At 38.8% G+C, this 12,729-nt stretch overlaps 1 protein-coding gene across 1 annotated transcript; it reads right to left on the bottom strand.

Annotated features, from left to right (window-relative positions):
- Window positions 1-4,086: 4,086 nt before the first annotated feature.
- LOC132174255 (uncharacterized) lies at window positions 4,087-4,587 on the bottom strand. Its single transcript, XM_059585940.1, has 2 exons — window positions 4,339-4,587; window positions 4,087-4,266 (listed from the first exon to the last, which is right to left on the bottom strand). The coding sequence occupies exons 1-2, from the start codon at window positions 4,585-4,587 to the stop codon at window positions 4,087-4,089; spliced, it is 429 nt and encodes a 142-aa protein (XP_059441923.1).
- Between the last annotated feature and the right edge of the window lie 8,142 nt (window positions 4,588-12,729).

The raw sequence follows: 12,729 nt of genomic DNA, 5'->3' as shown, positions 1-12,729 counted from the left end.
TTTTTCCATGCTTGTGCGAATCAGAGACAGTGCAGAAATCGAATTAAACAAGTTGTTGATAGAATGGGTCATATTTGTACAACACAGGCCACGGTGGAGCAGGCTTTCAATGATTACTATCAGAATTTATTCACATCAATTACCCTGCATGAAATAGAAGACTACACGAGGGCTATAGAAGGCAAATTGATGGATGCAATGAAGGTTTCGTTGACTGCTGCATATTTGGATGATCAGGTTCATAGAGCGCTAATGCAAATGGCATCCCTCAAAGCACCAGGCCCAGATGGTTTCAAGGCAGAATTTTATCAACAACAATGGCCGACGGTTGGTCATGAGGTATGTAATGTTGCCCTACAATTTCTCAATGGATCTAAATTGGACAAATCCATTAATGTAACTCATATTGCTCTCATACCAAAAAAATCAGCTCCTAGTTGTGTCTCGAACTTTAGGCCGATTAGGCTTCGCAATGTCGTCTACAAAATCATCTCTAAGGTCTTGGCAAATTGACTAAAGGGGATTCTCCCACATGGAATATCAGCAAATTAGAGTGCTTTCATTTCGGGAAGGCTAATCTCGGACAATATTATGGCGGCTTACAAAACTCTTCATTCCTTGCATACTAGAATGTGGAGTAAGGAGGACTATATGGGAATTAAGCTGGACATGAGTAAGGCCTATGACTGAGTGGAATGGGTTTTTTTGGAGGCAGTTATGTGTAAAATGGAGTTCCCGAAAGAATGGATAAAGTTGATTATGAGGTGTGTAAGTGCGGTCTCATATGCCATTTGCATAAATGGACAACCAGTTGGACATATTAAGCCTTCCCGAGGGTGCGGGCAAGGGGATCCGTTATCTCTTTATTTGTTCCTTTTATGTGCAGAGTCCCTTAGTGCCTTGTTAAATCGAGCGGAGAAGAACGGAGTACTGATGGGGGTGCCTACCTCTAGAAAAGGCCCTAGATTGAGTCATTTGTTATTTACAGATGACAGCTTGATTTTCTGCAAGGAAAATTCAATTGAATGGAGGCTGTTCACTACAATCTTAAAAAAATATGAAGCAGCATTGGGACAGCAGCTGAACAAGGACAAGACCTTTGTTTTCTTCAGCAGGAACACGAGTCCGAAAAAGATGCAGGAGATAGTTCAACTTTTAGGACTCCAGGCCCCTCAAAGCTATGACAAGTATTTTAGGGTTGCCTACCCTAGTGGGGAAATCACGGACATAGGCCTTTGCAGGCATCAAGGATCGAGTTTGGAACTGTCTCAATAATTGGAAGACGAATTTTTTGATGCAAGCAAGGAAGGAGATCCTAATTAAAGCATTGGTGCAGGCCATCCCAACATATTGTATGAGTGCATTTCTATTGCCTACAATTTTTTGTAAGGAGATACAAGGGATGATGCAACGATTCTAGTGGGGGCATAAGGAGAATACTTCCAAAATACATTGGATGAGTTGGGAAAAGATGGGCTTTTCCAAAGCTCAAGGGGGCTTCGGGTTTCGTGACCTGCGAATTTTTAACAAAGCTCTACTAGTAAAACAGCTTGGGCGACTCCTACAATGGCCGAAATCCTTGGCAGGGAAAATCCTTAAAGCAAAATACTACCCGTCGTGTTCTATTTTGGAGGCAAGTCTGGGTAATAGGCCTTCATACGTATGGAGGAGCTTTATGGCAGCCCAACCGGTCCTCAAAAATGGTCTTCTTTGAAGGATTGGAAATGGGGATTACATTCTTGTGTGGGGTGACAAATGGATCTTGAAACCGACCACTTATATGATACAGTCACCAAGGAATACACTTGATCGACATGCTCGTGTTTTGAAAATTATTGACCTAGTCATGAGAACATGGAGATTGATGTAACATCCCCAGCCTGTTAGGGTTAGGTTTGTTAAAAATTTTCTTACTCGCAAAGATCCATAAGGTTTATCAACTAAACAATACTAGAGTAAAAATGAATACATCAAAGTCTAGAATATCTTGTTCAAAAATAATAAGTAAACTGAAATATTCTTGTTTAACAAAAATATATCTCATAACAATATTAGTGATCCTTATTAAAATAAATTCATCAATCTCTAAAAGAAAACTGTGCCAATGCACTTATTAACTTGACTAATATGAAATCATAAGAAATCCTAAATATGCCCGCCCCCATTCCAGCCTCCTAGTGCAACTTGATCACCACCTGAAACAAGAAATAAAACTGATAAGCCCAAAAGGGGCCCAGTAAGTGATATCCACAACCATAAGCAGTTTTACTCCTTATCCCGTTTTTAAAATTGGAACTCATAACTACATATGTTCCTAGTATATTTTTAAAGGAAACAGAAAGCAAATAAAATATATTATCATCAATAAAATTTATAGTAGTCTTTATCTCATACTAGGGCCCATGTATACTGTTACCCCTGTATATTAGGGTTTGGCGGTCCTTGCGAGCTGGGATGAGATACTGTGGCCGCAACCCCGTCCTCTGGCCAGCCGATTAACTCTGGGTGCACTCAGCATTGCAAACAAAAAAACTATGATGGAACCACCTTTTGGCAGAGCCTCTTTCAGCGGTTGCGCCTCCATCCTTAGCATCGGTACCAAGCTTCTCTGTTGTTTCTCTTAGGGCCAAAAATACACTCCCTACATGTGCCCTCATTTTATAACACTCTTTTCTCATTTCTTGTACTTCTCTGGATACATCTTAAGGCAACATGTAGGAGGATTTGTCATTATTTTCTCAAAATTTCTTATAAACATCATTATTTTCATAATGTTTCTTTTTTTTTCTGAAACTTGTCATGCATGCAGCATAATTTCATAGTATAAACAAAATGATCATTTGTAATTTGAAATAGAATTTCATAAATAGCATGGCATGATAATTTTTCTAGAAGGGATAGTAAATTAACTTACCTCTTGCCTGTAGTAAAAATTTCCTCTGATTGCTAACTAATCTCCTAAAGGAAATACAGACACGTTACTAGCCGCATACACTTCACAGTAAAGCATTCTATTGCTATTATAAGTTGGCTTGCTAATCAATTGAGAATGAACTTACTTAGGTATTTAGGTATGCTTTCCCATAAAATTTTCAGAAATTATTTTATTCCTTAGGATATATATATATAAAATATCTTAATGTACTTTGAATTATTTGTCTTTAAAAATTTTCTCTCATTTATTCTATTTTATCTATATAGATAGATAAGTATACTGCCAACTATATATATATATAATTAAGTGTAAACCCTGTCATACCCATATATGCACGTCAAAGTACCGCCTATATACACATGAACACTCTGCATCTTTATATGCATTGATATAATTTAAGGCACTCCATATGTGAATAAGTTTATAACTACTTTAATCATCACTTGTTCCCACAAAAGACAAAATAAGGTGTGAGATATATATATATATATATGGCTGCACGTGAGGAGTAAAAAAAAAAAGAAAACAAATCTCTCTTTCCCACTACAAGGCCACACGGCAACCAAGGCAAGAAAATACTAAAATTTTGACAAAACACTTGTGTTCTTAAATGAGTATATATGTATAAGAAAAAAAAGCAATTTGTGAGGCCATACCTGACGCACAACAGGGAGAGCAACGAGAGGAGAAAAAGTGAGCTACAGGGAATTTTTTTTTTTTTTTTTCTTTCTTTCTTTCTCTCTTGGTGTGCGGCAAGAGCTTGTTTCATCCCCTTAAATAGGCTGTATACAAGAGACACTGAATAAGTTTTCAATGAGCTTAGGGTTTTCCTTTTTTGGTAGTTGGCACATAGGGCTTCAATATATATATATTCTTTATTATTATTATTACTATTATTTATATTTTACTCTTTTATTTTATTATTATTATTATTATTATATATTTTTAATTTGTCCATTCTCATTGTTAACCTAAGCCAACCCCTTTTTAAAAACCTATGAGTCAGCTAAAAAAAAAACCGTAAAGGGACTTAGGATTGTCACAATCCTCCCCCTTTATAAAAAATTCGTCCTCGGAATTTGGTGAACAACTAACCAACCGACCATACGAAGTACCTGATGTGCCAGAGTCGCTTTGAGGCCCGTCAGCTTTCACTCAAACAGATACGGGTACTTCTCCCTCATGCTCTCCTCCAATTCCCATGAAGCTTCTTCCATGGAGTGGTTACTCCATAGGACTTTCACTAAAGAGATAGTCTTGCTCCTGAGGACTTGTTCCCTTCTATCCAGTATTCTTGTCGGTGTCTCCTCATAAGTCATGTTGGATTGAATCTACAGAGGCTCGCTTTCCAATACATGCATGGGGTCCGATACGTACTTCCTTAGCATGGATATATGAAATACATTGTGAATTCTTGTCAAGTTTGGTGGTAGTGCCAAACGATATGCCACCGTGCCGTTCTTCTCGAGAATCTCGAAGGGACCCACAAATTTGGGGCCCAGCTTTCCTCTTCTTCCAAACCTCATTACTCCTTTCATAGGGGTGACCTTGAGAAAGACCTTTGTGCCGACTTCAAACCCCAATTCTCGTCGTCTGACGTTGGGGTAGCTCTTCTGTCGACTCTGAGCTACTGCTAATCTCTGCTTAATCATTGCTATCTTTTCACAAGTGTCTTGAATGATCTCTGGTTCGAGTAGTTTTCGCTCTCCTACTTCATCCTAGTATAATGGCGACCTACACTGCCTCCCGTACAAGGCTTCATAGGGTGCCATCTTGATGATAGCATGATAGCTGTTGTTGTAAGCAAACTCTATCAACGGAATGTACTGAATCCAGCTTCCTTTGAAGTCCAAAACACATAGTCGCAACATGACTTCCAAGGTTTGAATCGCCTTTCAGTCTGTCCGTCTGTTTGAGGGTGAAATGCTGTGTTGAAGGTTAGCTAGGTTCCTAATGCTTCTTGTAAACTCTGCCAAAATCTAGAGGTGAATCTTCAATCTCGATCCAACACGATCGACACAAGAATCCCATGTAATATTGAACAATCTCCTTGACGTAAAGGTCGGCAAGTCGGTCCATACTGTATGTCATCTTGATGGGTAGGAAGTGTGTAGTCTTAGTCAACCGATCAACAATGACCCATACTACATCTTGGCCACTAGGAGCTCGAGGAATGCCTGACACAAAATTCATCAAAATATGTTCCCATTTCCACTCAAGAAAAGGTAGGGGTTGCAAAGGTCCTGTAGGTCTCTGGTGCTCCACCTTGACTTGCTGACAAGTGAGGCACTATTCTACATACCATGCGATATCCTTCTTCATTCCTTTCCACCAATAATTTCTACATAAATCCCGATACATCTTGGTGTTACCTGGATGGACTGTATATAGGGACTGATGGGATTCTGACAAGATGGCCCTCTTCAATTCTGCGTCCTTGGAAATGCACACTCGGTTGCGAAACGTTAATATCCCATCTCCAGCTATGTGAAAATCCGATTGTACCCCTTTTTCACTTCTTCACGGCTTCTAATAAATTCGTTGTTCGGTAGCTGGGCGATTCTAATTTGCTCCATTAAGGTCGGTTCCAAGGTTAGGCTACTCATGTAAGACTGGATTTCCCCCACCATCATCTCTACTCCGACCGTTTCCAGGTCAAGGAGTAGCCCCTTTTGCATAGTGAACATGGCAGATATGCTTCCAGCTATGGTTTTTCTACTGAAAGCATCAGCAACTACATTCGCCTTCCCTGGGTGGTAGTTGATCATACAGTCGTAGTCCTTTAAGAGTTCCAGCCAACGTCTTTGGCGCATATTGAGCTCTTTCTGGGTGAAGAAGTATTTTAGGCTTTTATGATCTGTGTAGATTTTACAACGCTCCCCGTATAAGTAGTGTCGCCATATCTTAAGAGCAAAGACTACAGCAGCAAGCTCAAGGTCGTGAGTCGGATAATTGCGCTCATAAGTCTTTAACTGTCTCGAGGCATAGGCGATTACTTTCCCTCTCTGCATTAGTACGCAACCCAACCCTTTGTGTGAGGCGTCACTATAAATTACAAATCCATCCGATCCTGATGGGAGAGTGAAGACTGGTGCGGTGACTAAACGTTGCTTCAATTCTTGGAAGCTTTGTTCACACTCCTCCGACCACTGGAATTTCTAGTTCTTCCTTGTAAGTCTGGTCAATGGTGCTGCCAACCGAGAAAATCCTTCAGCGAACCACCTATAATAGCCAACAAGACCTAGAAAACTTCACACCTCATGGGCATTCGACGGCCTCACCCAATTGACTGCCGCTAACACTTTCCCTGGGTCTACTGCAATTCCATCCTTGGTAACAACGTGCCCTAAGAACGCCACATTGTCTAACCAGAATTCATATTTCTTGAATTTCGCTTAAAGTTGGTGTTTCCTCAAGATGCTCAACACCATCCGCAAATGCTCCGCATGCTCCTCCCGACTCTTTGAGTAGATTAAGATGTCATCGATAACTACCACCACACACCGATCGACAAGCTCTCGAAAAATCCGGTTCATCATATCCATGAAAGCTGCCGGAGCATTAGTTAACCCAAAAGGCATTACTAAGAATTCATAATGCCCATACCTTGTTCGGAATGTCGTCTTCAGTACATCCTTCTCTTGAATCTTGAGTTGGTGATAGCCGGAACGAAGGTCAATCTTAGAGAATACCTGTGACCCTTGGAGTTGGCCAAAGAGGTTATCAATCCTCGGTAATGGATATCTATTCTTGATTGTCACCTTATTCAGTTCCCGATAGTTGATACATAGTCTCATCGACCCATCCTTTTTCTTCACGAATAGGACCGGTGCTCCCCATGGAGAAACACTAGGGTGGATAAAACCCTTGTCCAGAAGTTCTTGTAACTAATCCTTGAGCTCCAGCAGCCCCATTTTGTACGGAGCCTTGGATATGGGTACAGTGTCTGGTAATAAGTCAATGGTGAATTCGGTCTCCCTATCTGGTGGTATCCCTGGCAGCTTTTCTGGAGAAACGTCCACAAATTCTCGTACGATTGGTATTTCCTCAATTCTGCATCTTGGTTTTTCTTCTGTCACACAAGCCAAGTATCCTGAACACCCACTCCTCAGTAATTTGCTCGCCTGTAGTGCAGATGTCAATTTGAATGTGTCGGTATTCTGATTCCCCCGAATCTTGAACTCTGCTGCTCCCGGTGGTCTAAACACGATCTCCTTGTGGAAGTAGTCCGCGCAAGCATGATACATGCCTAAAATAATGTCAAACCCACTCATCTCAAAGATAACGAGATTCGCTGGCATGACATGACCTTCAACTAGAATAGGACAATCCTTAACTACTGAGGTGCATAAAATTGTACTCCCTATTGGTGTAGCAACTACTAAATTTACATCTAAGGCTTCAGACTCTAGACATCAGGCTTTAACAAAGAAATACAACACAAATGAGTGTGTTGCCACTAAATCAAAAAGAATAAAAGCTCTACCAGATGAAATAGGAAGAGTACCTGTTACTACGTTGTTTGAAGCCTCTGCATTGCTTGGTGTCAAAGCATACACTCGAGCAGGTGCCCTGGTTCTCTGTCCCTCTGGGCGGTTCTGATTGGCTTGGTTGTTGGTAGGAGTCCTACAGTCCCTCGCGATATGTCCAGGTTTCCCGCACTTAAAGCAGCCTGATTGCCCGTAGAGGCAATTCCTAGTATGCATCCTACCGCACTTCTGGCATGATGGGCGTTGCTCGCCCCTCTTTGGTTATGGAATTGCTGAGGCGTGTAACTCCTCTCTACTGGTTGGTTAAGTCTCCACTTATTGGCATGGAATGAGTGTCCCCCCGAGCGGTTTCCTTGCGGTGTAGTTCTCTTCTTTTGATTAAAGTATTCCGAGTTGGTTGTTTGTATGCCTAGTTTGGCTTCGTAGCCTTTTTTACTTGAGTAATTACGCCCTTAGGGATGTTTCCACATCTAGTACCCTAAAACCATCTGGTTTGGGCGTCACTGGCCAACACTTGTTACATAGGTCAATTAGAAAGCTTAAGGGAGTCGAGCATTGCACAGCTTATCAAACAAAAAACAAAAAAAATTGCATATCTTGACTTAAGCCTTGGTTGTTTTCATCTGAAAAAAAAATTCCTATGAATTTTGAGGTAGACAAAACTTTGATAAAAATTGAAGCCTCATGATTGTATGTTAGTCGCATTTGGTACTTATTGGAGCATGTGTTGTCTCATATTTCCATCTATGAGTGAAGTGATTTTGGATGTCCTGATGATGTTATTGTTGTATTCAGTTTGTTAAACCTGCTTATGAGGTAAAAACCATGAGTTTGTGTTGAAGTTCATGTTTGTCAATAACATAGTGCTTAAAAAAAAAAAAGTTTGTGGGTATCATTGTTGTTAAACCCTCACAAGACTTCACTCATCCTCTAAGGATGCCTAGGGGTTTAAAATGCTAAATGCAATTGTCTCACCCACGACTGCAGATCTATGTTTAATGTTTTGATTTTGTCTTTCATTTTGTTTTGTTAAGGAACTGGCAAAATGTAAGTTTGGGGGTATTTGATGTGTGTTAAATATTGCATATTTGAACCCCTTAATTTGCATTTGCTAAGCCTTTAGCTTTATTATTTTATGATGTTTTAGTTAGTTTTGGTGTCTTAGTGTTTTGTAGGTTGTTAAGTGAAAATTGCAGTCTTAATGTGAAAATTGCAAAGAAGCGGGAAAAAAGTGGAATTCTGGAAAATGGGATCGAGCATATGGCACCCACGCTCGAGCACACATGAGCTTGAGTGCATCAAGCGAGCACCCCAGCGCACTCCCGCATACACCCAAGCAAGCAACGCCCATGCGCTATGCCGCATAAGAGTTGATATTTGAACGAGTGTGATCGAGCGCACCTAGTGTGCACTCGAGCGCATTCGTCTGACCTGGAATCGCTAAAACCCTAAAATTAGCTTATAAATATCATAGTTTTCTAGGGAAACGGGGGGAAGCTGCCCATGGGGTGCCGTTCAGTGTAATTTTGACGTTTTCTTTGCATTTGTAGCTCTGAATTCGTTTCCCTTTGCAAGTTTTTACTTTTCATGAATTCATTTATCAATTATATGATGTTTGTAGTCATGAGAGGCTAAATCCTTCAACTAAGGTTGAGGATGAAGCCTGATAGATGATTAGCAACAATTAATTTTCATGTACATTGATATTTTCCATTGATAAGAATCGTATTTCTCATTGTTCTATTTCTATTTCAATTAATTGTTAATCACTTTTAATTGATTGCTTGTTTTATTTGTTATATATTGGATATCCATTCTCTTTTGTTTAAAGGATACATCAGATCTTTTGGTCTACTTTGGATATCACTTGTGATTTGTGGAAAGCAGGATTAGTTGGATGTTTTGATACATTTGTTTTGCAAAAATGGAACATACATAAAATGTGAAGTTGGAAACGTCAGAAAATATTGATGAACGTGAAAGTTGTTGCTATGAGTTTGTGTAGGCCGATTCCAATACCTTAGTATTTTATCCATTGATTAATTTCATTTCGTTTCAATTCATGTTTGTTTTGTTTTCAAGTTTAAAAATTACACAAATTTGAAACTAGGTTAAAGTAAGATTGATTTAGATAGAAGTTTATTTACATGAACACAATTCCCTGTGGATTCGACCTTGCACTTGCAAAAAGCTATATTGCAAACAACTCGTGCACTTGCGAGTAACATTAAAACTTACAATAGAAAGACACTCAGTCTGTTCTTATTTATTTGTTTTTATCTGTCTAAAAAAAAAAAAAAATTTCTATGTTGTTGTTAAGTATGAGTTAAGCTGTAACTATGGTTTGCTTTTCATTGACTTTCTTAATATTTTGAACATATCATCATGTCATTAGGAATCTGTGTCTTTTGACTCATTTTTGGGTTAGAGAGACTTCGCTTGTTTGGAGTTGATTATCATGAGCACATTACAATAGAGTCTGTGAGGTATGAAATTTGAACTGAATCATGTGTATCTTGAGATATGTTGGATGATTTGTTGATGAATAACCTTGGCTTGAAAATAAATAAATAAATCATTTTGAGTTTCTCATTGAGTAACCGGACCTCTTGCCTCATTAAGCATTGAGTGTTCATGTAAAAAGGTGTAAAATTCAAGATGGTTGATTGTATGGCTAGTTTGGCTTCGTAGCCTTCTTGACTTGAGTTATTAAGCCCTTAGCGATGTTTTCACATCTAGTGCCCTAAACCGTCTGGTCTGAGAGTCATTAGCCTAACACTCGTTACATGTGTTAATTAGAAGGCTTATGGGAGCTATGCATTCCACACCCTACACCAAAAAAAAAAAAAAAAAAAAACGAAGAAAAAAAAATGCATATCTTGCCTTGGGTGTTTCATTTGATAGGGATTCCAATGAATTTTGAGTTATTTATCTTGAGAGTAAATTGAAGCCTTATGACTGTATGCAAATTTCATTTTGCACCTATCGGAACATATGATGTCTCAATTATCCATTTATAAGTTCTTTGATTTTGGATGCCCTAATGAGTGTGATGATGGTGTTTATCTTCTTAAGGTTGTTTATGAATGAGAACCATGGTTTGTGTGAAATTTCATTCTTTTCAATAACATAGTGCTGACAATGTTTGTGGGTATCATTCCTGTTAAGCCCTCATGAGACTTCACTCATTCACTAGGGATGCCAAGGGGTTTAAAAGGCTTGTTGCAAATGTTAAATGCAATCGTCTCTCCCACGAAAGAGGATTTACATTTCTTGCTTTCATTTTATTTTTAGTTTTGTTTTGCTAAGGGACTAGCAAAACGTAAGTTTGGGGGTGTTTGATGAGTGCCAAATATTGCATATTTGAGACCCTTAATTTACTTTTGTTAATCCTTTAGCTATGTCGTAATCTAATATGTTTTGTTAGTTCTTTGTTTTTAGTGTTTTGTAGGTTGTTAAGGAAAACTATGCATTTAAAGTGAAAAATACGGTGTTTGGAAGAAAGTTAGAAAAAATGCCATCAATGTAGGATCGAGCGCACCATCCTGCTCTCGAGCACATTTGCACTCGATCCTAGCTGGGTTGCGCTCGAGCGCACCCACGCCTAGCAAGCCGCAAGCGCCCAAGTGCTGTGCCGTAGGAGAAGAGTTACATGCCCAAGTTTGATCGAGTGCACTGGCCATGCGCTCGAGAACACTCGTACGCTAGCTATGCCCTAGCACCGATTTTAGGGTTTTAAAGCCTAGAAACCCCTATAAATACACTACTAAGCCACAAGAAGGGATGCTAGGAGACCAAGTATGAATTTCTACAGTTTTTCTCCCTTTTAGTTTTGTTTTTTTTAGGTTTAGGTTTTATTTTTGATAATCATGTGTGATGAGTGCCAAATATTGCATATTTGGGCCCCTTAATTTACATTTCCTAAGCCTTTAGTTTATTATTTTCTTATGTTTTAATTAGTTTTGGTGTCTTAGTGTTTTGCAGGGTTTTAAAGGAAAACTACGGTCTTAATGTGGAAGATGCAAAGAAGTTGAAGAAAAAGCATTTCTAGAGCTGGGATCAAGCATACCACACGAGCGCTAGAGCACATGTGCACTTGAGCCCAGTAGCCTTACACTCGAGCGCATTTGCGCTCAAGGATGGCAACAGCAGCGCACTAGCGCAGCTGCACCATTTAAGAAGAAATCATGCACGAGTGTGCTCAAGCGCACCACTCTTGTGATCGAGCGCACTCGCGCCCAACATCAAGCCGCAACACCCAAGCGCTGCGCCACAGGAGACCTGATGCACGAGTGCAATCGAGTGCACTCGTTTGACCTGAAAGCGCTGAAACCCTATCTTAATATTATAAATACCATATTTTTCAAGGGAAACGCAGCAAGGGGGAACCGTTCAATCCATATTTTTGACTTTCTGTTGTTTTTGAGCTCTGAATTCGTTTCCCCTTGTAATTTTGTTAATTTTTATTTTTGACTTTTTGTAATCATGAGAGGCTAAAACCTTCAACTAAGGTTGACAATGAAGCCTCGCCATTGATAAACAATTATACTCTTGTTATTTATTTCATACAATTCCGACTTTTAATAAAAGTGTTGTTTTATTCCAATTCAATTACTTGACTAATCTATTTTAATTGAATGTTGTGATTGTTATGTGTTAAATGTTGGATATTCAATCATCCAACGGATACATCGAATCATTTGATTGAAATTGGATATCCATTATGATTCGTAAATCAAATGAATACGTTTGATGATTTGATTTCAATTGGGTATTCATTATGATTTGTTTAATGGTTGGATTCATTGAATGTTTTAATATATATATATATATTTTATGAAACACAGAAGAACGCATAGGGCTTTATTGTTTGTTAGTTGGATGATCAAAATACGAGACTATGTTGTTTTGATTTGGCGAAGTGAATTCTAAAACCTTAGTGTTTTTATCATTTTATTTAATTCATCTTTTTGCAAGAAAAATCACTCAAAATTTGGGACTAGGTTAAAATAGAATTAGTTTAGATGGAAATTTATTTTCACGACACAATTCCCTATGGATTTGACCTCGCACTTGCATAAACTATATTGCAAACGACTCGTGCACTTGTGAGTAACATTTAAAACTCACAACAAGTTTTTGGCACCGTTTTTGGAGAATTGTTTTTGTTTGTGAAAATTCATTTTTGTGTGAATTGATTTTGTTTTTCTACTAGCTTAGTTAGATTTTTGTTTTATTTTCTTTTGCAATTTTATTTTTATTTTATTTCTTTCTGCAAATCTAATAAAAAAAGAAAAGAGAAGA

Source organism: Corylus avellana, chromosome ca3 (assembly GCF_901000735.1).
Source record: "Corylus avellana chromosome ca3, CavTom2PMs-1.0".
NCBI classification, from domain to species: Eukaryota; Viridiplantae; Streptophyta; class Magnoliopsida; order Fagales; family Betulaceae; genus Corylus; species Corylus avellana.
The sequence above is the reverse complement of the archived record's forward strand: the minus strand, read 5'-3'. Positions and strand labels throughout refer to the sequence as shown.